This window comes from Siniperca chuatsi, linkage group LG14 (genome assembly GCF_020085105.1).
Source record: "Siniperca chuatsi isolate FFG_IHB_CAS linkage group LG14, ASM2008510v1, whole genome shotgun sequence".
Lineage (NCBI taxonomy): Eukaryota > Metazoa > Chordata > Actinopteri > Centrarchiformes > Sinipercidae > Siniperca > Siniperca chuatsi.
In genome coordinates, this window is record NC_058055.1 from 7,415,513 (window position 1) to 7,442,263 (window position 26,751).

At 40.7% G+C, this 26,751-nt stretch overlaps 3 protein-coding genes across 4 annotated transcripts; 2 read left to right on the forward strand and 1 right to left on the reverse strand.

Moving 5' to 3' along the window:
- Positions 1-52: 52 nt before the first annotated feature.
- On the reverse strand, positions 53-5,103 carry LOC122888136 (trichohyalin-like). 2 transcript variants are annotated; one of them, XM_044222171.1, is made up of 6 exons: positions 4,644-5,103; positions 4,253-4,535; positions 4,014-4,141; positions 3,773-3,809; positions 1,865-3,689; positions 53-1,831 (listed from the first exon to the last, which is right to left on the reverse strand). In XM_044222171.1, the coding sequence occupies exons 1-6, from the start codon at positions 4,829-4,831 to the stop codon at positions 1,020-1,022; spliced, it is 3,273 nt and encodes a 1,090-aa protein (XP_044078106.1). In that variant the 5' UTR covers positions 4,832-5,103; the 3' UTR covers positions 53-1,019. The 2 variants fall into 2 exon arrangements, with proteins under 2 accessions (XP_044078106.1, XP_044078105.1); XM_044222170.1 differs by having other exon boundaries at positions 53-3,689; positions 4,644-5,100.
- Positions 5,104-5,784: 681 nt separating this feature from the next.
- lg14h11orf54 (linkage group 14 C11orf54 homolog) lies at positions 5,785-9,370 on the forward strand. Its single transcript, XM_044222172.1, has 8 exons — positions 5,785-5,941; positions 6,034-6,132; positions 6,949-7,022; positions 7,111-7,212; positions 7,835-8,011; positions 8,571-8,720; positions 8,803-8,919; positions 9,059-9,370. Exons 1-8 carry the CDS (start codon positions 5,875-5,877, stop codon positions 9,230-9,232), a joined length of 960 nt encoding a protein of 319 aa, XP_044078107.1. The 5' UTR covers positions 5,785-5,874; the 3' UTR covers positions 9,233-9,370.
- Positions 9,371-10,393: 1,023 nt separating this feature from the next.
- Positions 10,394-25,648, forward strand: akap10 (A kinase (PRKA) anchor protein 10). Its single transcript, XM_044222174.1, has 15 exons — positions 10,394-10,663; positions 12,940-12,987; positions 13,566-13,751; positions 16,219-16,710; positions 19,286-19,384; positions 19,541-19,625; positions 19,798-19,921; positions 20,341-20,477; positions 21,699-21,843; positions 22,253-22,420; positions 22,636-22,745; positions 23,417-23,499; positions 23,984-24,036; positions 24,226-24,318; positions 24,412-25,648. Exons 1-15 carry the CDS (start codon positions 10,642-10,644, stop codon positions 24,415-24,417), a joined length of 1,851 nt encoding a protein of 616 aa, XP_044078109.1. The 5' UTR covers positions 10,394-10,641; the 3' UTR covers positions 24,418-25,648.
- The last annotated feature ends 1,103 nt before the right edge of the window (positions 25,649-26,751 follow it).

The following is a 26,751-nucleotide window of genomic DNA, read 5'->3' on the forward strand; positions in this document are numbered from 1 at the left end:
CAAATGTATATTTATCTTACAAATGCAGATAAGTAGGAGCAGACAAGTCGGATGATTTTTTAAACTTTGACACATTTTAATTATGCAAAACTGATAATATTTAGCATATTAGTTAAACGACTAATTAGATTCCAGAGAACACATCTACTTTCTTGAAAATGTTTTACCTAAAAGGTGTGGCACAGTATTACCTATTAACTCCATGAAGGGTTCTCGCCTAAGGTGCACTTTGTTACAGCTATACAAACACTGAGAGTCACTCAGACTATCAGATCATACGCAGTAAAAGTGCACAGGTTGCTATCATTTGAATTTCAAACACCATTAACAGAACAAGTAAAAGTTCAGGGTTTGGCAGGCTTCATTTGTACAACAGTACTACCTCTCATAAGATAATAAATGAGAATTTTACTTAACCATGAATTCTTTCAAATCATCAAATGAAAAGGTTTTTGCTTTCTACTAAAGGTGCAGCTGCAGGGAAAAATGCTCAAAACAGGGCAAGGACAAGGAAAGATATCATTTCCCTCTACTGTCCGACAGTGAATGCCCTTTTCTCTCATTGGGTGGCAGGCTAGGTGTTCAGATTTATACCAGTGAAGTTAGTTGACACTGTGGTTAAGTATTCTCTGGGATTCTGTTTCACATTCAAGAGTGTGAAAAAAAAAAAAAAGTGTTCACAACAAATGGATTACAATTAATTTAATTTACAAACCTGACATTTTTCCTCCATATATTTCCAGAGTTCATGTCAACACCAAAAAGATTGTCATGTAAGTAAAAACGCTTTGATACAAAACAAAATATAATTAGCCTATATAAGCCTAAATAGTAAAAACGCCTCACAACTGTCACATTTTCACTTGTAACTTTAACACTGTCCATCTAAACAGATGGACGGCTTCATGTTAGAAGCAGCTGCAACAGTTATTTTGTACGTTCAGGTGACTGTTGACATTTCCTCTTACTGATCAAACTCCGTCACTTTGTCTACAACTCCTTAAATCAGCGAGCTCATACTAATAGTCTGTAAGGAAGTCCTCACTAGGATTATGAAGTCTCCGCTTGACCTTTACGTGCTTGTTTTTCATGATTCTGTCTGAAGACGACAGTTCAGATTTTGAGAGAGAAGTCTCTGATAACTTAGGGCTGCTGGATATGATATTGGGGACAGCCGATTGCTTACTTCTTTCCCTCTTTTCCTTCTTTTTGTTTTCTTGGGGCTCTAACTCAGCAGACTCAGTCAACGATTTCCCCTCAAGCAAAACATTATCAGTGGATTTCATTTTTTTCTTCTTTTTCTTCTCTCTCATACCATTTAATGCCTGATTTCCAGGTGTCTCTGAAGATGGTGGAGCATGTTCGACCATGTTCAGTATTTCCATCGCTTGGTCAGAAGTACTGCCATCATGAGATAAGTCAACACTGCGACCACGTTTGCCCTTCGCAACCAAAGGAAGGGTCAACTCTTTGCCTTTTGTCCTTGGTGGACTCTCTTGCACCACATGGCATGGCTCATCCTTACACTTCTTCTTCTTCTTCTTCTTCATCAACACCACAGCCTCATCAGTTGGAGAATGTCCCGCATCTGCTGCACTTTTCAATCTTTCCACGGGGGTCACCAACTCACTTTCATTTCCCATACGTTTCTTTTTCCTTTTCCTTTTCACCCCCGTGTCAGTGGTTTCAGGCAAAGCACTCTGACATGTTCTGTTTGGTTCCTCAAAATCCTGCCCGTGATCTGTTTCCACACTGTCCTGCGCTACAGACATCTTCCTCTTCCTCTTCTTTTTCTTTTTGCTGACCCCATCATTAGATTCCTCCATGTTTCCAGTGATTTCTGCAGATTCAGTCTCAAAATCACCAGCGCTGACACCAGGTTTTCCTGCACCCCAGACATGAGCATCCACAGACTGTGAAGTGAAGTTTTGTTCCCCGTGAGTCTGAGCAACGTTTTCCTCTGCATCAGCAACGAGGAAGGATGAAGTCCTCTTCTTTTCCTTTTCCCGCACAGACACAGAATCATCGCTTTGTGCCACATTGTCTTCGGAGATATCCCTGCTAGATATTCCACTCATCTTCTTTTTCTTCTTCTTCTTCTTCTTCTTCTTCCTCTTAGTCACTAGTTCAGCACTTTGGTCTTCAAGGCCCTCCTTTGTTTTCCGGGTATTATCTACATTTTCAACCTTTTCATTTTCATCAGGAGTGTGAGCGATATCTACCCCCTCAGAGATTTTCTTCTTCTTCTTCTTTTTCAGTGACATCCCTGTACTTTTAGCCAAGGTTACAGTATCATTAGAAAAGCTCACACCCTCTTCTCCATCTCGAGTAGCCTCATTAAAGGATGACTGTTGCTTCCTTTTGTGCTTTTTTCTTTTGACATAACTGGATTCAAATGTTTCTTGAGAAGCTGCAGTGTTTTCTAAACAATTTCCTGACTCCTCTAACTGTCCTGTTGACATTGGCGGCAAACTTAAAGTCCTATTCGATGCTTCCTCTTCTTCACATTCCTCTGTAATTACAATCCTCTCTTCTTTTTTCCTCTTCTTCTTTTTCTTCTGTATCTCAGCATCATCAATAGGAGGTTCGGCAACTGCGCTGGGCTGTAACTGCTCATCATCCTCAACATTTCTTTTCTTCTTCTTCTTCTTCTTCTTCTCCTTGCCGCCATTCTCCACGTTACAACTCACTGAAAACACAGAATCCTCCATTCTCACAACGGATTCTGAGTTTCCCTCCACTTCTTGTCTGACATTTTCTGCTGCTGACTTATTCTTTTTTCTCTTCTTTTTCTGTTGTTTTGAATCAGGGATGTCTCTCTCCCTCGGTCTCAGTATGTTATCGTCATGTGACGAGTTCTCCATCCAATTGTTTCCATTATATTCCAGCTCGTCACTAGTCTGGGATGCCAGAGGCTTTTCCATATTGTCCTCAGACAGGCTGGGAGTCTCTTCTACCTTCCCATTCACAGATGTTGCAGCATGCAGACCCTCAGGCTCTTCCTGACTCTGGCCCTTTTCTTCTTCTACACTTTCATCATCTCCTTTGTCTTTTTTCTTCTTTTTCCTCTTCCTTACCCTGGTTTCACTGCATACCCTATCAGTATTAGTGTCACTTATAAGGTCTGGGAGACTGTGGAAGAGATTTTGGCTTTCAGGCTCCTCCTCTGCCTGTCCTGTCTGGGATAGATCGTCTGGGAGGAAAACATCAGTTTGAGGCTCTGTTACAGTTGTGGATGCTTCTCTGCCTTTCTGTGTGTCTTGCCTTGGACTTCTCTGTAGCTTATGCGGCTCACAAACTGTAGCATCTCTGTCGTTACACAACTCTTCCTCCCTTGCTTTTTGCTGAAACAGATTCTTCGTTTTCTGTCGGGTAAGACGTCCGTTTGTCTTTGGTGCTTGGGCCAGAAAGTTTCCGTCGCTTGTTAAGCGTTCATCATTCCTCTCCCTCTCAACCAGAACTCTACAAGGTGACTCTCCATCATCAGAGTTTTCTGTATCCGAAGACGACACTGTAACCCTCGATATTGATGCCTTAGCTGGTATTTTATGTAACGTCGTCTTCCACTGTCTCCTACATGAGGTCTCTTGTCTGGCATTACCAGCTTTCCTCCCCCTCTGTTGTTTTAACTGGTTGCACCAGGTTTGTCGGCTCTTTGCTTTTGATGGTACCACAAACCGTTTCTTTTCCTGTACGATGACACACAGATTACAGCCAAGTTCACAAAAAGTGCTATGAGATGCAAGATTCCTTGTTTTAACAGCCTGCTTACCACCACTTTGATGTCCTCATCTTCTTCTCTATCTTCTCTATAACAGAATAGATGTGTTTTATTACCAATCAATCAACCAGACTTGATTTGTGCAGCACCTGTCATACAGGTTAGTGCGATTCAAAGTGCTTTCTCAAAAATTGTACTTAAAAATGGAAGATTGGGGATTAGTCTATGGTTACTGGGCGTTGATGGATCGAAGCTACTTTTTCTTCTACAATATTCCTTGAAATGAACTTACTCTGACAACGGAGATATGGAATCCCCATCTATGTCAACTGTTGGTAAAGATGACTCCAGATGATCTCCTCTTTGATTGTCCTGCCACAGCTCTGTGACACATTTAAAAAAGCCTCCCATCGCAAAATGCTGTAAAAAGTTGAGACTTTAGCACTAAATAACATTGGCAAGCATTTGTTAATGTTATACAACAACAGCCAGCAAAAAAAAAACGTGTATTTAAGTATTGGTTGTCCTTACATGAAGGCTTGTGTTCTGCTGGACAGCTAACAGCGTGCTTCTAGGCTTCCACTTCCTCCCTGAGAGGAAAGGGAAACTGTATTTTGGCAGTCTGTATTTCTTCCTTCTCCTCTTTTTGTCAGTTTTGGATTCTCCACAGGAAGCGGACGATGAAGTGTCATCTTCACCTTCTTCTAGAACTCTGGGAGATATGGGGTCTGACCTCGAGCTGTAGCGTGGTCTTGCTGATCTCACAGCCTCAGGTACTGGCTTCTGAGTTATGAACAGGCTGTCTCCTGAATCACTGCAGAGAGACATTTATACATTTAGAAAGTCAAACTGGAGCGTTTTCAGGCTGCTGTTATAGGAGAAGCTCTATCATAACTGTGATACTTGTGTGGGACATCCTTACCTTTCAGCGGGTTCATTAGATACTGTATCCTGTCTGCTCTGTCCTGCAGAAGACTCAAGATACCGCGATATTTTCTCCACATAGTCTGGAGGGGATGTTTCCAGGACAACGTGGAATGACTCCGCTGATATAACTTCAGAAATGGCATCGGATCGAGTCAAAGTTAGAGAATCGTGCACTCCTGTCATTGTGTAACGTTAGCTAGCGTTAGAAATAGTGATTAGTGATACGAGATTAGATCTGCTTGATGCCTCCAACGAAAAGATGCTCGAAATGTGTTAGTTGTATCCGATTACAGGTCCGCTCTAGATGCATAATGATGACTGATCAACTAAACATCTCGCTAACATCGCATAATGACGTGTAGCTGCACCAAAACAAATGGAAAAGAGAGTAGGATCTACACATGTGGTTCTGGGTCAAACAGGAAGTATCTGAACGTCACCGACGTGACGAATAATCATCTGACCAATCACCAAAGAGGACCTCAAGTCACTAAGTGAAACAAGAGGTTTCACTCTTTCTACTTCCGTTTTCGACTGTTCTTCCATCAGTATTTTCACATAAATTGCTGATGAAGACCGTGAGCTGGAGTTGAAAGCTCCAGAATACGCTTGTAAATTGACCTTGAGTTAGTTTTCTTTTCTCCTAACAAACATTGGAATCATGTTTCATTATTAAACTAAATATTTTAGTATTAACAAAAAATACCCAGTCCATGTATGCAGATAACCCAGCAGGTGAATATTGTGGAAATTGAAACAATTGTTTAAATAAACTGAAATAATTGGATTGTCTATACAAATAGATATAAATATAGCCTATAAGATATGTACATGGTGTTTATATTGGTCATTTAATTTGATATGAATATAATTCGCTCCCCTCCCATACTACACTACACATTATTTTCACATTTATTTATTATTTATATAGAGTTTAACCATCAACCCAACAACTCAAAACATTTTTAAAGTTTCTAAGTATGCCTACTTTACTTCCTAAAAACTTATTTTGTTTGAATATTACCCCAAAACAAAATACGTTTATTTACATTTATGCAGTTATACTAATAAACTTCCTGCAGAGGCGAGGAAACACTGTGTGGGATGGAAACTATCTTGTTAGTATTTACTCTTTGGTTGTACTTCAACCATACATCACTGTTTTAACAATCGACTTTTCCTGCACCACTGACAGTCTGCTGGTTCATTTGCCTTCAAGTACAGTTATGGCAGATATCAGCAGAACTGAAAAGCTTCAGCTGCACGCCCCAGATTTAGAGGAACTGCGTGGTGGTAAGGACTTACAGGCAAAGTGGCACAGGCATGTTTATGAGGTAATGATAATAATAACAAAATAATGATGAAGACATTATTGCTGGTTGCAGTATTACAAGCAGGACTGGAGGACAACTTTGCTGAAGTTCAGGTGAGTGTTGTGGAGTGCCCAGATCTCACCAAAGAGCCCTTCCAGTTTCCTGTCAAAGGTAAGAGCCTGTCGAGTACAGCTCATGCATATTCACAGTATGTAAAAACTATACATCTAGATGTCGGAACCTCATTAGAAGTGTGAAAATCTAATCGCTCATGCATGCCCTACATGTGTATTTAGTCAATTCATGCACGATGTGACACTTTGTTAACCCTTACGGCTAAAAACTGCGTTTTTGTACTACTTCCATTTATCAGCCTCTCAAAGTGTCTCATTAGCTTCAAATATGGATGTATTGCATACTGTGAAATGAAGATCTATTTGATGTTGCATAAAGTTCTATGATGGATTATATATACATGTAGAATTTAGTTTTGCCTAGAAAAAAATGGGACAAAATGAATTGTAACAAAGGCATCAAAAACATTGGGACATATTACAGAAATATCAACTGATCTTTATCATTAATTAGTGAAATCTGTGAGGTTTTTGGTGAAACTGACAGGAACTGTGGGCTTACAACAACTCCATAAAGTAAAAAAAAAAAAAAAAACAAGCTTCAGTGAACTTTTTACATCCTCTTCCGCCATTAAGTAGAATGGAACACAACCTAGCCTTAATTCATATGTCGATTGGATTGCCATAATAACACACAAGGGGGGGTTACAAGCAAGTATGATAGCCCATTTTGCTTATAAGGACAGTGAGATAGGCCAATCGGTTCGTGGGACTGATATGGGACATGGATTTGAAGTGTAGTTGAACTTTCTTTACAGATTGAAACCCTGATTTGGCAAACAATATATACATTTGCATGTGCGGAACACTGGAGACCTACCTGATTTGTGTCAACTCTGTCCTCATACTGTAGGCTTGTGTGGAAATCCTCGCATCACTGATGTCGGTGGTGTGCCGTACCTCGTCCCCTTGGTTCAGAAACACAAGGTAGTTTTTATGAAAATATTGCATGGCGATACTGAGCAATGACCTGTAGTGAATGGGATTATTATAATGTTGTCTCTCCTCCTCCCAGGAATACAACATGAACACCATCTCAAAGGAGCTGGAGCTGCCAGGAGCCTTCATCCTCGGGGCCGCAGGTGCTCCCTCCAGAATTGTTGGAATGAATGCAGAGGTGAATCATTTTTACCCCTATCACACCACAGATCCTGACTAAAATATCTTCACTTAAGGCACTTTTGAGCTGCTTATGTTTTGCTTTCTGAAGGGTGCAGCTCTCCAGTCCTTTCCCCTGGAGTGGATGCCCCAGATATCACCTTGAAAGCCCCCATAGCATGCAAAACAAAGATTTGTTAAAGCAGTGGCCAAAATAATCAAAACTGGTACCAGTAATGTCTTATGTCAGATAGTTTCATTTTCATTTACCTCTTTTTACCAGCATGTCTGACTACAGAGTAAATATTGGATTGAAAAAGACAAACTTTGGGTGATTGTGGGATTGCGTTCTGGAGTTTGGACTGAAAGCTGCTCATTGGGCAAGCAAGGTTGCTCTGCAATGAAGCAACTGACTTGATTCACTAGAGTCACTGGCTACGTTAAATGATGATGAAAAACAGAATGAAAAAAAGCCCCTTTCTGCCACACATCCTCCCTGTGAGTGAGATGCTGAATCACTGATCCTCCTTGAGGAGAGTAAAAAGTGGATTTCCCTACAGTAAAGTATCGTGTTGTCATTATAAACTTGGAGAATAGTTTTAAAACACAGGAGTTGATGGATCAAATATTTTCGTCCACAGCTGATGCCTCTGGTTCTCACTGAAGCGGAGGGAAGGCCTGCAGTGAACAGCAGCTACTTCTCCTCCATCAATCCAGCCAATGGCCAGTGTCTGCAAGAAAAATACAGTGACAAATTCTCTGACTGCAACTTTGGACTGCTGGGCAATCTGTACGCTTGTGAAGGGAAGTCTGGAAAGGTAATCAGTCTTATCTGATCAAACGAGATCTGCAGCTTTTTGCCTCTGAGAAAGAATGATGGATGGGTGCACTGGGGTTCTTTCAAAAATGCAGTGTCATTTTTACTTTTGCTCTTGGCAGATAATGAACATCTCTGGTTATATATGAACTTAAACACAATTATCTGCAAGTTAATAACCACACTAAAGCTGTTGTGCGTGAACTTCAGCTCCATCTCGTGTGCTCCCAACATCTGAAAGGATAAACATTAAAGTGGTCATATTTTTAGCAGTTTCCAAGTACACCTAAATATGAAATTAAAATAACGTTAGAGACCCTCCAGGCAGTCAATGGGCATAAAGTTGTTACTGTGATGTAGAGACAATGCACAGTTAAAACGTTACCTATGAAAGATAAATTAGTGGGTGACAGATTTGCTGCATGTCCCCCCCCACCCACCCACACACATCTCTCTTCAGCTGTTCCTATCAAATAAAGGCAAAAAGCCCCCCCAGAAATCTTTAAAAAACAAACAAAAGGAAAGTGACTGTTAAGCTGAGTTGTCATGCCCTCTTCCAGGTCATAGAGGTGCGGGCCAAGAAGAGAACAGGAGGCCACAGTCTTGTGACGGCCTTGAGGAACACCCTTGAAGGTCACTACCCTGATAAAAGCCTGGCTCTGGGTGGCACGTTCATCATTCAGAAAGGGAAAGCTAAAATCCACATCATGGTAAATATCGGACGTGGCAGAGAATGCATGATTACTGTCAGTGCATGCATTGATTTACTTCCTTGTGTCTGCTCATCGATAGCCAAGAGAGTTCTCGGTCTGCCCCCTCAACACCAATGATGAAGTCAACAACTGGCTCAAGCACTTTGAGGTCAGCGCCCCACTCATCTGCCAGTCAGTGCTGGTATCCAGAGACCCTGTAAGTAAAGCAAACACACTCTCATCTCAATGACACAGATGAGATAAGATGAGTTTATGGGTTTAGCACCTATCAGCAGTGCATTTGCAGAATAGGCTGCTTTGTAATGGTTCTGTTCATTTGTTTGCTGTGTATCCAGGGTTTGGACCTGCGCGTGGAGCACACCCACTGCTTCAGCCACCACGGAGAAGGTGGCCACTACTACATAGACACCACACCTGACCAGGTGGAGTACCTGGGCTACTTCGTGCCTGCAGAGTTTGTCTACCGCATCGACAGGCCCAAAGAGACGCATGGAGTTGGACGAGACTGAAACTAAAATTTTACAATGAAAATGATAACTTTGCATCATTTATGTGGATCTTTGCTCTTAAATCACATCTCTAAAAGGTCTACATTTCTTATAAACAAAATCACTACATTTCATGTAATAAAAACAATATTGAATTTCTGCGAAGTGTTTTGTATTGTTTTGGCTGTTTGTTTACTAAATGCAGTAGTAACTAGTAACACGCATTACCCCTAAAAGAATAGTACATCTGAGACCTTGAAATACACCACTGGACTGAACTGGACTGAAACTCCATCATGATAAAAAAATTGTGCAAGACAGACCAGACAGTTGCAGTAATGTCCATACACTGTTTACACAGAGAGAAAACAAGCACGATATTGTTAAAGGCCCTACACACCCGTGGTCCACACACACAGGTGTTTTCACTTATTTGCTTATAAGAGTGATACGATGATGAAATGTGATATGAGAGATGTCTCACACACGTATCTCTCACAGTTGCATTTGTTGAGGTGTGATAGAGGTCTATTCAGCCAGAAGTGAGGCTACATTTTAATGACTGTGTAACTGTAGCCCTCATCCTGGTTTTAAAGCGAAACTCTCTAAAGAATTCACACATTTTTATTTATCATTCTGACTTCCAGTTCACTTTTGTTGAGAAAGCAGTATAAATCCAATCTCACACATTTGTTCCCCAATGATGAGTGGTTGCCAATTCCTCCAAAAATTCATTTTAGTTTTCTCACTCTGCTGCCCTAATTCTTATTCATATTCATATTCATATTCATGCACTGTATACGTGCATGGAAAATGTATTATTAGAATAATATAGTTGAAGGATTGCTGCAGTTTTTTTTAACTTTATATATAGTCACTGACAACAACAGAGGCCAAGAAGATGCCTGTACATAAAAACATAAAAAAGCACATTGTAATCATCATACTGTTGGTGGTTTTAATAAGTAAATAAGTAATAATAAAGGTTTTTAATTTGTCTATTTAGATTTGTTAGGATAGTACATTGCCAATATAATAATCAAATCAATTAAATACATTTCTTTTTGAATGTTTTTATTAAATTGTAGAAACCGCATTATATTACAAAATCATTTGACTTAAAATAATGTAATTCTCTAGGGTTGTCCATATGGAAACACTGCTCTCTTCTGACCGGAGCAGGTAACACATCATTTCCCACAATGCTGCTGCCGCACCAGCCCGGAAGTAAGACGTTTATTGACAATATGGCCGCGGAACTGGGTTTGGATTTGGAGAAATTTGTAATTTGACAGCGCACACCGGGGCTGCGATAATAACACATTTCCACCTCGGGAGTGTACAGAACAGATGCATTTGAATGAAGGGACCCGCGAATCCACGGGATGGTGTCAGTGAGCTGAGGAAACGTTCAGAGTGTGAAACCCGTCATGTCGTTTTTCAAGAGAAAAGGTGAGGAAGCTCCCTCTGAAGGCTGCAACGTCAACGGTAGCCAGCAGCAAAGAGAGTCCGGCTGAGGAGAGAGTGGTCCCCGATAAGTTGTAACTAATGTGGTCGAGACTGCGGTCGCAAGCAAATTAGCCAAGGACACCGCGGTGTTCATGGGAATGAGTTTTCCTGCTGCCGCTGCTCACTGCAGTAACATGGCTAGCTTAGCGGTGGCCTCTATCCTCCCTGCCTCATCCAAACTAATATTAGCCAGGGTGGCAAGAAATCCACCGCAGGGAGCTGTCAGCAGGGTACCACTTAGACACATCAGTATGATTATGTATGCATAAAATAGTGCTTCCAAATGTTGAAAACTCTCAGTGAGCTCTGGTATGTGTGATAGCCATCACTTGACACAAGTGTCGAACTTTGCTATGGCAGCTAGCTAGCTTTATCAGGGCATTTTCATACTGCCTTAACCAGCAAGAAATATAAAAAGGTGATAATAGCCCGTTGTATCTGAATCAGAGTTGTTAGTTATCATGTGTGTGTAGTTAGTCTTCATTAAGAAACGTTTGACCGCAAGGGATGTAACCTAGCTAGCGTTAGCAAAATTGGTCAGCAGTATCCAACGTTAAGCAGAAGGGACTGATTGAATTGGAGGGCTGTTGTATTAGACCACAGCCGTTTTAGCTAGCTGTAGCTAATAAATTGGCAACCAAGTGTATTTAAAGAAGAAGCTCTATATTTTCTTACTACAACATACCAATTACATTACGAGAGGCCTTTTCACTGAGCTACGTTTCTTACAACAAGTGTATCTCATTGCTTCGATAGAAAATACACAAATGTGGTAGGACAGAATGGAGAAGCAGTGATTGTGAAATGGATTTTAACTGAAGTCGGCTTGTGTTTTGTCGGGCAATCAGCATAGTAGCTTCACTGTCTAAACTGGCCCAGAGTTGTTCATCTTTAAGGGTGAGATTAGTGGTCAAAGCAGCTGACACAGCAGGTCTCTAAAATGAGGAAATATTAGAGAGAGTGCACTTATAATACTCTGGACTAGGATGACACTGACTGACAGGAAGTAAGTGTGTTCCTTGGTTATAGGGAAGGGAAATTTTTTCCAAAGAAATTATAGCACTAATGTTAAATTACAATTAGCTATGTGGAGCAGTAGATTAGTCAAATCCATGTGCCACTAGTAAACATAATAAAAGCATGTTCTCAATACTGTATACGTAGCATGAGTGCACGCATTCACTTCGACAAATCTTTAGTCTTTGCTGTCACTGGAGAGAGTCATCACGGTGCACTATGTCCAAAAGTGTAGTTTGTGCTGCTAATAATATGATGTGATCGAGCTGGTTTATAATCTGTGCCCACCAATGCTGTATTCACAGTTTTCTTGTAATACATAATATTTTTTTTTTTAACCAGAACATCCATTGCAGCTTTTTAAAAGTCACAGCTCTTTGCTGTGACAGACATTCTGTCAGTGCCAACCGACTCTGACTGCTGGCTGACACATGCATTCACAAACAGCTCTGTCCAAAATGTCTCGCTGAAAGAGCATCTTCTGTACCATTTGCCCAGGCCTCTCAGTCCATTGTGTAATGTCAGTGCTTGAAATTGATACTTAGCCAGACCGCTCTTTGCAGCAAGCAACAGCCTAATCTGAAGATATGAATGGTGAGTCACTCTGATGAGTGCTTGCCACCATGTCTGCCACTTAGCACTCGTTCCACTGCAGGCTACATATTTCATTTTTTATTTGACAGCTAGCCACACAGCTTAGGAGTGGCGTCAGATATTCGTAGTGTTAAATAGTTTTGCATTAGGCCACATGCACAACTTTAGCTCATGCACTAAGTTATGATACCATGTTTTTTTATGGACAATCAGCAACTCTTATAGAGCTTCAGGTGTAAGCCGTCGCCACTCGACTTCGAGAAAATCTGTCTTGAAACGGCCGGACCCACCACAGCTGATATACCAAGGTCACAAATATTAGGAAGGACTCTTAATGCTGACGTCCAGTATGAAAGCCCTCTCAGTCCTGCTTACTATATAATGAGCATTTCTTTGCATAGTGTAGTTATTTACAGTTGCTTTTCTAGTATATCAATTTCCTCACTATGTTATTATGTAACTAGATAGTGTGTTTCAGTCTTTCCAACCTTTACTTCATCTCTCAATGAATCTCATGTATGAATTTTTTGCTTGCTGGTCTCGCCCTCTCTTCTGAATGAAAATGCTGTATGCTTCTCCAGTTACAGCTCTCATCTTTCTCCCCACAGCCAAAAGCAAAGAACCTGAGAAAGTGACAGATGCTAAAGTCAATAGAGGTGAGTTCATCATCACCTCTGTGAGGTTATGAAATTGTCACACAATGTTGTTGAATTGAAAATGCTTTTTTTTAATAGTGGCATTTCAATTGACATGTAAACATTACAGACAACAGTGTTTTAATATCGATTTGTTGTAGTTATTTGTGATGCATTTGTTGACCCTTGGCCACTTTGAGATGTATTATAGATGTTTTTGCACTTAGAACTGAGATTAGCCTTGTTAAAGAAGTGATTCAAACAGCTCCTTGCTTAAGTTGGCTCTTATTATGTTTAATCATTGCTGGTTGTATTGTCACAAGGACCAACATTTTGACCTCAAGCTTCAAAGTGAAACACATAAAGCTCACAGTCAAACAAACACTGAGCAGTCTGTCTTCTCAAACATCTCTCACACCCTGAGGCCTCTGCACACTGAGAGCTCTTTCAAGAACCTTCACTATAAAGACCTTTTCATACAAGTCACAATGATGTCATACATTCAGGCCACTCAGAACTTTGATATCATTGTACTGTTTTTCAAATTATAATTTTTTTTGCCTAATGCCTATTTTCTGTCCTCCATCCTCCACTCACAGCTCCAGTAAGCCCTCACTCTCCATCACTAGGACTGAGGAACCACCATGCCATCCAGGAAGCTGCCGGGCCCAGCCATGTGGCCATCAATGCAATTTCGGCCAACATGGACTCCTTTGCCCGCGGACGCACCGCCATCCTCAAGAAACAGCCGAGCCACATGGAGGCTGCACACTTTGGAGATCTTGGTACAGAGCCTGCATTCATATGTTTGTATATTGTTTAAGGCCCAACCAAACATTTGAACAGATTATTTTCTCAATTAATCTTTTAGTCTATAGAATGTCAGAAAATATTGAAAAGGTGATGTCTTTAAATTCCTTGTTTTAACGGTCCAAAACCCAAAGATATTTGTATTACCATACAGTACATGTCAAAGAAAAGCAGGACATCCTTACACTTAAGAAGCTGAAGCCAGAGAATGTTTGGCTCTTTTGCTCGAAAAGTGACTGAAACGATTAATTGATTATGAAAATAGTTAGCCATTATTTGCTGTATGACTAATTCATTGATTAATCGACTCATTAATTAATTGTCATGTCAGACTTACTGAAACTTAATATTTCAACAGGTCAAAGTATGTGAATATTTTAGGTACAGCATGTTTGCAGGGTCTGCTATAAAATAAAAAATAAACATGCTGACACACACAAAAAAAATATGATCAACAATTTACAAAATATACGGAATTATAAACTTTGCAAAGCTTGCTTCATATGCTCCTTTTTTAACCTTATGGGGATGATTACGTTTCTCATAGTAATGTGCTGTAGCTACAGTATGCCTGAGTGTGACTCTTGCATCACTGAGATGGCTTAAACTACACACTGTCTTGTGCAAGCGGCAAATGACTTCAAGCATCAGTTGTGACTAGCACCTAAACATTCCAAAGGCTGTCAGGGTTATGTTGGCCTTACAGTCCCTCTTCTCATGTGGTCACATGGTGAGGAAACAGCTCCTCCCTTTTATCAGAAGTACTCTAAAATTAGATTGTGAGTATGTATGCTGGATGCCATGATATGAGGGTGTAGTGTGGCTGACATGTTGAGTGACTGCAGTGACAGGAACTGTACGAGCAAGTAGCTGGGGTGAGTCAGACGGAGGTGGAGGAACCTGTGGCGCTGCCCAGACAACAAAATCTGAATGAAAGACACCGGTGCCAATGATTTGTGGGCTGTGGCTTTAACAGAAGGAAGAGGAAGGTAGCCATGGCAGTTCAACCTAGAGCTAAGACTGAAAGCCACAGTAGGGCTAGCAGTAGTTAAAAATTGATCTTTACTAGTCAGTGGCCTATAGGAGCTGATTGCCAGTGAAAACCATAATGTTGAACATGATCATAGGATTTCCCCGCTCTCTTTTGAGAGCGGTTGAAAGAGTATAGAGCAGATGTAGCACATGTGAGGGGGTGTTGTAGCAGACTTTGACTGGCTCTAAAAAATGCAAATGAGGCAGCTGCTTTTTGATGATCGGACGCAGACACAGATGCTGCACTGGTTGTTGTGATTTTGACAGCTTTTGGTATTAAGGTGGCCTTCACTGTGTGATCTTAAGGAATCTGAAGAGGCTGATTGATAAGCACTTCACACTGGGTGACATCTCTTGAAGCACTATTTTGTTTTCAAAGGGCATAACACCACAACGCCTCAGCCCACGCTTCACTCTAACTACAGCTGATGTTCTCTGATTCACAGTCATAATTCATACGCTTCCTTGTTTATTTTGTTTTCTGGGAATGTGCGTGTGTGTTTGTGCTTGCAGTACCCTAGGATGGTGGATGTTATTCAAACAGACAGTTTGCATTTGAGACATTGTAAAGTCAAAAAATATGGCATTCCTACAGTAATCGCATGGTTTTTTCAGTGTTGAGACGTAGCTGAAGTTTGGAGACTGTCAAAGGTTGCCATGAGTGCCACAGTCATTGCTGACCACTTCATACACGCATGAATGACAGGATGGACAGGACACATAGATGCTGTTGACGTATGATTCTGAAAAGTTTGTCTGGGTTAAATCATCTGTGAAATTGCATAGTCTAAGGCCACCTTTAGACAGAGAGAGAGCTGGAAATTCAAAATAAATATCCAGGAGTTTAAATTCAGCTCACGTCAGCTTTCAGCCTGGACCAAATATTCTGTTGCAATAGGAGAGTTGAACACAGAAAATCCACTTTTTATCTTTCACTTCATGTTGCAGCTTCCATCAATACATTGCACATTTTATCTTCCTTCAAGTTTGAAAGTTGAAAGCTGTAAATAATAGAAAGTGTACTGCTGAGTCTGTTATTAAAGTCAAATACTTCAGTGTCTAATGTGCGCTTAAAGGCAGTGAAAATCTTATTGTCATGTGAATGCAGGGATTAGTGTATGTAACAGTGTTAGATCTGTTATTATGGACACTTCAATTACACTACAGATACCAGTAAAAGTCTGAAAAGTATGTAAAGCAGTTTGTGTATTTTCTTAAGCTGCCTTTTTCTCATTTCTGAATTTTCCTGTTGCAAGAAATGCTCTATTGACACAGTTGTTAATTTATTAGGTTAAAAAGTTGCACTCAAATAGAAAAAAATACTCTTAAAGTCTAAAATGTGTCTTTTAAAGCCTATAGTTACCTCTGCTAAGTCGATTGCTTAATTGTGTGCACATTTGTATGTTCCAGGTCATTCCAGTGTGAACTATCAGCCCCAAGAGACCGGTTCTCGGCTGTCCAAGACGGTGGACCATGTCCTTCGGGACAACGTGGCGATACCCCATTACATGCATTTCATGGAACTACGGGGCGCTGACCACCTGGTTCGGTTCTGGTTGGAGGCTGAGAGTTTCCGCTCTACCAGCTGGTCGCGGGTCAGAGCGCACAGCCTAAACTCCGTCAAACACAGCTCATTGGCTGAGCACGTCCCTGCAACCCCAGACGGCTCGGAGCTCCGGGAGCTCGCCCAACACACACCCAATGCCCTCGCCCAGGACAGCAGCAGTGAAGGCCCTACAGTGCAGTCAGAGCAGCGGGACTCCTCCAGCACAGAAGCCGGCCTGAGACCCGGCACCCCTCGAGCAGAAACCCCCAGCAGACAGGCACCCTCCAGGACAGGGACTCCCTACAAGGTGCAGCCAAACAGCACCCTGCGAGACCTCTCTGACAAACTCATGAAAAGTGAGTCACCTTTAAACAACCCTTTCTCTTTATAAGTGTTTATCTTATTTACATACTCGGAAGGAAGGAAACTTTCTATTGATTGACTGTTAAAGCTAAAGTTAAGGTACTTTGTACTTTGACAACTAGATTGTTTTAATTTTTAAATTTAAAGAGCTTTATGCAGACACAATAAGTGTGTTTACATCCACCTGGTTTTATGCCCATTTTCAATTTGTGCACAAAAAAACCTGAGTGGAAAAAAGTTTTACGCTTGATTGAGGTGGAGAAGTTGGATTATCGATAAAAAGAAAATGCCACAAAGTGCAATGGAAACTTAGCGAACAAATCATGACGTACATGAAACGTCACTGAAGCACGAAAAAATAGTCAGATGAAAACATCAGATCAGTGTGGAGCGATGAAGAGACTGTAACATTTCTCAAATTAATACATGAAACAAAGATAAATGCCATGTTTCCATCATGTTTTCCACGTGTTTTCCCACAGTTTGAGGTTTGACTAGTGCTCTGTCTTCTCCTTGAGCCCTCTTGCAGTGGTTAAATGGCACCAGAGTGGAGAATTGGTACCACCAACTCTTTATCTCGGATGCACCCGCTTCCTAACATTGTTTTCTGACCCACTGTTTTCTGATCAGCTTCCGTTTTGCCATCTTAAAGAATTATCTACAACATCTATGTAAATAAGTAATTGCACGCTTTTGTTGAGTTAATAGCTTGTTGCATTGGCTTTAGGAGTCATAACTGAAAACAAATAGCACCTATTATTTGGTATCTGACATTCATTCAGAGACTAGAAGGTTTTTGAGCATGAACCACTTCATCATTTCTACTTCTTCTACTAGGAACAGGAGTTTGACAAGGCCATTTCACAAACACTTTTGTAGGAATAGAATAATAAATAATAAAAGACATGATACTAAGCTTTACCTACATACACAAATCTTTGTTGGCCTGAGAGTGATTAATCTTGTCTGATGCATTAAAATATTGGTGTCCGGGACACTGGGATTTTACTACTGTCACACACATAGCATTTATCAGGGAGGCAGACACACATTCATTCTTTCTGTCTCGCACTCTCTCACACACACACACACACACACACACACACACACACACACACACACACACACACACACACACACACACTCGCTTCAGTTATGGGGTGACGGAGACGACCTCACTCGTGGCTGCTTTCAACATATGAGTGACTGAAAAAGGCACAGCACGTGCAAAACCAACGTGGTAAGATCATCAATAATGACGTGCTTCATTTGATCGCGTGGGAGCCTACGTCACAGTAAATTGTTTGTCTATACAAATCAGCTACTTGTCACCTGTAGATTCCTAAGTCGCGTAAGTTTTTTCCCTTCAGATCTACACTCATACGTGGCCTCTCTGGGATCCGATAGATGGAAATCCATCGTAGCGAAGGACAACTTTAATCCCATAAACTTCAAATGTAGTTGTTGTCATCTTGTGGTACACTATTTGTTTTTATATAGTTTTATGCATTCTTCATTCTGCACTGGGGGCTGTTTTAGGTGAACAGATAGATTTGTGGTACTTCTGGCAATCGTTTTGTGATATATTTTGCAGAGGATAGTAGTTTGTTTCACATCTGCCCCCCAGAAACTGAACCACCTCCATATAATCGACCCGCTGTTATCTTTGTCTGGAACTGAACTTAACTCAGTCAGGGCAATGATGGTTAATTAGTTTGGGGAGTCTGTGACTTTGTGGGAGAGGGAGAGCGAGTCTCCTGCATGTAAACACAGCCTGCTTTTAATGCAGAAATAAATTAATAAAATGTGCAACGAATAACTTGTAAATGACGATATGGTCATCTGCCATATCGCTCATTAATTGATACTCGAAATTATCATATATATTCAATATATCGCTCCAGCCCTAGTTCTTCACTTCCTGTGCACTAAAAATATTTCTTACTAGTGACCTGAAAGTATTATAAAATGATACAATGCCACCCCAGTCTGATGCTACTATCTATCTCTGTTGCAGCCCGACTTTGTCATTCAGAGTAGTCTTATGCAGCTTTAAAGGATAGGCGCTCATTTTTGAAATGTATCTTAAAACAATTCTGACATGCCCATATGTACATTGAAGGGGTTATTGTGTTGCTTTAATTGTTCCTGCTGTCCATAATGGCCGCAATGTAAATGATGGGGGACAAAATCCACAGACCTCTTTTTGTGTAAAATACATTCTAAAGTTCAGCTGAAGCTAATATGAGGCCAGGATAGTGACATAAAGTGAGGAGTACTAAAAACACTAACTTTGGAAGATATCCTCTTGATTTGTCTATTACATTGAAATTGCTTTAGGAAGGGATCTCGTTGCAGCCAGTATGAACAGGAGGAACAATTATAGCGACCAATAACACTTTTCAATGTACATATGGATATGTTAGTATTGTTTTAAGATGGCCTTGAAAAAATGGGAACCTATCCTTTAAAATATCTCTTCATTGATGTACACTTGGGGCAAAAAACATCACTCCTATGTATCTTGTAGCATCACTGGATGATCAGCTATTTGTCTTTGTTTTTCAGGTATAGAGAAAGATGCAGTTACCATCTTCACAAAGTATATCTCTCCAGACGCTGTGAGGCCCATCCCCATCACAGAACAGATCAGAAACGACATAGTTGGTAAGATACAGACGTTGCCAATAGGAACTTACTGTATTTTAAAAAAAAAATCAATCACCATATTTTATGTGCTCTGGTTTCAGTCACAAGAACTTTGTCATCCATCTTAAATGATATTCTCTAGTGCAATAATATGTCTGCCTTTCCTCTGCATAGCTAAGATATGTGGAGAGGATGGCATGGTGGACCCGAACTGCTTTGTTATTGCACAGTCGGTAGTCTTCACCATCTTGGAGCAACAGTGAGTTTCTGTCTACTCATTTTCTAGAGGAGTTAATACTCACACAGCAAGGTTTCCCCATCGCCATGTTTTGACATTAAGATTAAAGTGCAACTAGCGTCCTTTGTCATTTTACCACCTTGACATCCACAGTGCTGCTGTTTTCATCTCCCACTTGCTCTTTCATTTCCAGGCACTTTAGTGAATTCCTGCGGAGCCATCATTTCTGTAAATACCAGATTGAAGTGTTGACTAGTGGCTCTGTGTTCCTGGCTGACATCTTGTTCTGTGAGTCAGCTCTCTTCTACTTCTCTGAGGTGAGTGGGCCCAGTGGTTCCCAAAACATGATTTATGCGAGGTGTCTCATTACAAACACATTTTTACAATGCTATTATACCTTTTTTTTTTTGTTTCTTTAGCACACAATCTGTGCCTCCTCTTGACTCCTAATTGTACACTTTCCACTACTGAAAAATAAGTTCTGTTAGTTTCTTTATTTGTCTATTCTAGAGGGAAATTCTATTGTCACAGCAGCAATAAACCGAGGACAGTAAACATAAAACACAAAAAAACCCTATGGATGCTCCCTTTGCAATCTCCCAACCTATTGATATGATGCAAAAGTGACACCACAGCTCCACACAAAAGTCAAGTCAGCATATACAGAGGACATACAGTAAAACCCACAGTGACTTTCTGTTGAATTGTGCTGTGCTCTGTATCTCTTTCCCTGCAGTACATGGAAAAGGAGGAGGCGATGAATGTACTGCAGTTCTGGCTGGCGGCAGACAACTTCCAGAACCAGCTAGCAGCTAAAAAGGGCCAGTATGATGGCCAGGAGGCTCAAAATGATGCCATGATCCTCTACGACAAGTAGGTCTTCGCTCAGCTTCTTTGCAGTCCTCTTGTGCTCTGAGACCCCCAGTTGTTTTTGTTAAAAGAATGGGTTTGACTTGATACTTGGTCGCCATTAAGTTAAAATAATTAAGTCTATTTAGTCTCAGAATAGATGTTTTCTCAAAGTAAAAAAAAAAAAAAATCCCCAGTGAGTTAAGACAGTTTTGCCCGGAGTGACACCAACCTGCTCCTGAGCAAGATCAGATCAGAACCTGTAAGCAGCTTGACCACTGACCAATCAGATCACTGCAAAAACAGAGTCATCATTCCTACAGGATACCAACAAGGACAAAAGAGTTTACAATAAAGTGACAAGCAATAAAGAGAAATAGATATTTTTGTCAGTCAAATAACTGTTGCTGTTCTATTTTATTCCTGACAGGATTCCTGACAGTGTCGATGCCTTTACACTCTTATTCCATCACTGCAGCTCAGAATAATATGAGGCGACTTTGTGATGATAATTGGAAATAAAAATTATAGCCACTGTTGTCTTTTATTAGAAAAGTAATCTACACGCTGTTAGTTAGCTCCCATGATTATAAATGCAATATTTCGATCAGATAGACCTTATCAGGCATTAACTTCTTTTCTTCTCATTGATCATATTGTAATCATAAAGTGAAGGTCAGTCTCTCCACACAGTTTATTTAATTGACAATTGCAGTCCATTCATTCTTTCTTGGAGATTTGTCTGCAGCCATTGAGAAATCCCAGTTTGTTTGTTGTTCTGTATGCTTTGAAAGCTTTGTGTTAGTCTAGCTCACCCTATGGTAACCTGAGCAGATGGTGGGTTTCAGTTAGTTGAGGCTGAGAAGGTCACTGGCCTATAGTAATAGGAGACTAGGTGGCTGCTTGCTGTGAGCCTGCACTGTTTTTTCTTCCTCTTTTCTTCAATTTTAAGTTTTCTTTGTTGCATTTCCCAGGGTTTCATTTTTGCCTTTATTTCATTAATATTTTTGTTAATAAATGCCACCTTTTTTGTACATAATCCTGTCTACCGACCTGCTTCTTCAACATCCCCTTTTAAAGTTACATATTCTGCCCTTTATATGGGGCGGCAGCCTACAACCTCATTTTAAAATGCAGTCTCTTGAGGTTTCCTCTGAATTGTATTGTCTTTTGGGTATTGATTAAAATCTTAATATAGGTGCCCTCATCTGAACTCAATCGTTCATTGCTCTATTTCCTCCCCAGGTATTTCTCACTCCAGGCTACCAACCCTCTGGGCTTTGGCGACTCTGTGCGGATGGAGATAGAGTCGAATATCTGCCGAGAGGGAGGGCCGCTCCCCGACTGTTTCACCACTCCACTCAGACAGGCCTGGACCACCATGGAGAAGGTCAGATTCTCAAATAGCCACACACCAAGGACTCATCATTTTCAGTATGGGTCGTCTCTTATGTTATTTTACTATGTTGGGAAATAGGGAATGTTCAGATATGGATAATAAAGCACCCAAAACATTTACATTGGCCTTTAAAACATTGAATTAGATATTTTTAAAAATCTGCTTGAACTGTTTTCTTGAATGTAATAGGATCCTCCTAAAGGTTTTGTGTTGTAAGTCACTGACGAATTGTCCTATTACACCACTGACAAATGCACCTGCCTTAAGTTAATGAAATGAAAGCCGAACACTGTTGTTGGCACATAAAGGTCAGTAACAAACCTTTGTAACTTGTGCCCAGAAATATATCGGGGAGCTCATTATTTCCTAACAAAGTTCACCCTGTTTTGCATTTGTTCAGGTCTACATGCCAGGCTTCCTGTCTAGCAACCTTTACTACAAATACCTGAGCGACCTCATCAACTCGGTGCGGGCAGATGAGTTTGTGAATGTCAGCACTCCAGGTCAGGGCGGGGCCGCGGACAACGACCGTTCAAGTTCAAATGCCAGCGAGGGCTCTCAGACTCAGGTGACCCCAACTTTAACCCACATCTTCAGCCCCTGTGGGGATGTTCCTCCGTCTGCTGACATTTAGACCTGTTCTGCCTCATTATACGAATAATGAAGATAGTTTTGTTAATGCCAAAGGGTTGTGATCATTCCTGTTTAGTTGTCTTCATAGAAAAAAACAAAGTGTTACCTGTAATGCTGCCAAACATTCAGTTCATGGTATCTTCACTACAGCAAGGTGCCAGAAAGGCAGCGATCAAGATCCTGAAAAACTTTGACGAGGCGATCACGGTGGATGTTGCCAGCCTGGACCCTGAGTCCTTGTACCAGCGGCCATACGCTGGGTGAGTTTTGTGTGTCTGTGAAATTGGTAAACAGAGTGAAAATCATCAGATAAGTAGAAAAATTAGTAGAAACATGTAATGAAATGAATGGAAACTGGTGGCTGCCTGAAAGATCAGAAATCATTCTAAAACTACTGGTGTGCTTTTAAAAATGTAAAGAGTATTTGGAATTTGATTTGTTTCGGATGGGTTAAACTACCATTTTGGCTTTAAGATGGCTAAATCTGCATTTTAAATCATCTCTTTAAATGAACTTTTCAAATATTTGCTGTTATCTAATTTATCTTTTTTGTAATTTCCCTCAAGTTCCCTTGTTGTCTTCTACTGTCATGTTTCTCTCCTTTTATGTTCCTTTGATGGCCCACACTGCTGTTTGGATTTAATGCGTGTATCTGTTTTGTTTTTATTGACTCCCTCCTAAAGTGTTTTATGAGCGTGCTTTGAAAAATCCCGTACAAAAATAATTCCAGAGAATGATGTTATTGAAAGACAAAGCTGCTGTAGTCAGATTTGTTTTTCCCCCCACTGAAATTGCAGTTATTGAATGGATACACAAACAGAGACACACACACACATGGTGGTGTTTGAATGTTGTGTGTGCCTTAGGCTCAGTTTTGTCCCATTTGCTCTGTCTGCTGTCTTCATCCGTCTCCTCTCCGCTGTCTGTTCAGAAAGATGACGTTTGGGAAGGTGAATGAGCTGGGCCAGTTTATCAGGGAGGCAGAGCCAGAGCCGGACGTGAAGAAATCCAAAGGCATGATAAGCTCCGACTTCTCTCTTGCTCTCTCTTCTACCTGTTAGGCTCTCTCTGAGTCTTTGCCCTCACTCTCTCATATTTTATCTCATGCCTCCTTGCAGTGAAAAACATCTACTCTGTGCCCATGAATATAAACCTCATCTTGTTGCTGCTCCCATTCTCCTCACAGCTCATAGCTTTCTGAAATATTTAAGAACATTCCCTTGGAAAAAAAAACTGTCTGCACTACTCTTTAGATCTATGAACATGCAAAATCTGTATTTATCATGTCTAAGAGTACTTTCTCTTGGACTAGAATGTATTAGACTCCTGCAGAGTCTAATAAGGCACCGAATACTTACATGTGTCAGGATGAACTCACCTTGAAAAAGTCAAATTAGCCTGCAGTTTGTAGCAGTTTATTTGTTCAGATTAATTTAGGATTTGTGCTTACTGATGCAGTCCTTTTGTCTCACTCAGCCTTCCCTCTCCTCTCATTTAGGTTCCATGTTTTCTCAAGCCATGAAGAAATGGGTCCAAGGCAACTCAGATGAGGTGAGGCCACGAGATGTTAAAATATTCATAAATGATTCAGTGGTCTGAGGCACATAGCAAGGCTCTCAATGGCATTTATTCAAATTCACTTCGTGAAGTCTGTCCATGACATATGATATATTAAAGAATATCATTAAAAGTCTGTGGTGAATTAAAGTTATTGTTTGTGCTGTGACTCTTTCCATCAAGGCCCAGGAGGAGATGGCATGGCAGATTGCCAAGATGATTGTCAACGACGTCGTCCACCAGTCAAACCATGACAGCCCCGGCAAGGCCACCAAGGTACAAAGCCTCAGTCGGTAGTCTTTCTCCTGTGCGGTGATTTGTGGAATGACTACAGTTCTTCTCTAAGTGTTTTCTTTTGTCTGTCTGCAGTTATGACCCCACTGAGGAACCAAAGAACTGTCACTCCCTGCAGACGCTGGCCAAGCCAGTGACAAACTGTACACAGGGTTCACCCTACAATGAACTGCATTACTCTGAGAACGAACAAGGCATTTTATCATCTCCCCAACCACTGTGTGTGTGCGCGCGTGTGTGTGTGTGTGTGTGTGTGTGTGTCTGTGTCTGTGTCTGTGTCTGTGTCTGTGTATGTGTGTGTGTGGCTGTGAGCTTGGGTGAGTGATTGTTCACGCATGGGCTAATGGAAAAGTTGAAGTACATCATTGTTCCAATCTTCCAACTCCATAACGCTATAAAGGTACACGTGTAGTCGCCAAAGCCAAGTGCTTGCATCAGACTGCAGGAAGTCACTCCTGATGAAGGAAACATTCAACATGACGCAAGAAGAAAGCCGGCACGAAGGAGCAGCATGTCAGTCAGGACCATCACTGCGTTGCTGTAGCCATACTGTCTGAAAAACGGACCTATGGAGGACTGAATTGCCCTCACTCCCTCATGACACACCTCCCCACACCTTTTATAACCATTCCTTGTTTTTAGATGAAAGTCTGTCTTAAGGGTCGGGCCACTTAAGGCGTAAGCAGATGAAAATCAGCATTGTACAGTTTTTGCGTACGCTTCCCTCGGCCTGCCTGGAGTAGTTTTGTCTGCTGTTCACTGAAGTGAGCTGTCTTACCTTGGCTGTTTTACGTACTGTAGAACATCTGCAAATGTGACAATGAAAACGAAGAAGAGCTGATTTAGTTCTTGGACTGGCTGGCCTCCTATATGAACCTCCTGGCACCTTTACAGAGCGTAGAAGAAGAAATATTCCCCTAATGAACTTAAGTGCTCCAATTGTGTTGGGAAAACTCCAAACTCCATGTCCTAAATGTTCTATATATATATAAATATATATATGTAGATTTCTGGTTTACCCCATATATTAATGTTAGTCCTTTTTTATGGTGATCGCTATGTTTTTTTTTTTTTTTTTTTAATGCATCACTGAAACAAACATCAGTGATGGCTGGACTGTTCGACTGGAAAGTGTGCTCAGTGAATTAAACCTTTTTTTAAAAATTTGTTTTGAGCCTTAGCCAAGATGTGGAAAAGAACCAGAAAAGACTCTTGGTACTATGTACCACTAATGTTTTCTGACATGTATGTGTACTTAATCTATAATATATTTAAATTGTGTTTGATTTAAATATATATATTATGAAATGTTTTTGTCTGTCTTCATTTTTTTCCTTTGACAAACTTTAGCTGAATTGCAGTTTCAGCCCACTGTAGGCTGTGCTTATTTTGATACAGAAAAATGTCTTATGTTTAAAGGCAGATTGATTTTTAGCATTTTAGCAAAACAGTAATAAAGTTAAAATGTGGGAACAGTGCAGCTTTAGGGTGGACTATTATCACCTCTGACCAGTTGGGGGCAATGTTGACTGTGTTGCTATGTTAGGGTAAAACAGAAAAATTGAAGACAGTATATTATTTCTGACATAAGAATAAGTATGTCTACTTTCTCCCTTTGTACAGGTCCGGTTAAATCCACTAATTGTAAAGTACAGTTCAACCAAAGGACTTAATAGTCACCTTCAGTACAGTATAAAGCATTTCAATTTTGAATATATTTTCAGAGGTGTCAGTGTTGTAGTTACCTCTCGCTGTGTGAAGTATTAATGGCAGTAGTGCAGTATAATATCCGCTCTGTAGTAGCCTAGCATTGTTCAAAATGATTGGATTTGAATTGTAGTGAATTTGATCCAGTTGTGTGTATTGTAAATATAAAGTTAGCCTACTACTAAAGATAATTAGTGTGATAAATATTTCACACACTAATTAGCTGAATAGCAATATGCTATTTCACAGCGTATTGCTACATGCTGCTTGAAGCGCCACGAGCTCATTGGGGTTTCCAGACCGAGGCTACCTGCACGTGCAGAGGCAACGCCCACCTCAATACAAACAGTCCTGAGCGCTGATTGGCTGAGATGATACGATAACTGACACAGACCTGTATCTGTGAGACAATAAATACAACAATTATCACTTTTACTGTACATGTCGATGCTCAAAAGTACTTTCCTAGAACTATTTCATTGAGATTAAAAATAATTTATTGAATAATTTCATAAAGGCTACTGTTTTTATTACACTGGTGTGTCTCACTGTCTTTATGAAAGCCATGTCAATGCACGCAACATTGTGCGTTAAAGTAAGGTGCGTTTGGACAAGTACCTGCGGCCAGACGCCTGTTCTGTCAAGTTAAAAGGAGACAATGCGCGAGACACCGGAAGAGTGGGCTTTTGCCTTCAGAATAAGGCAATT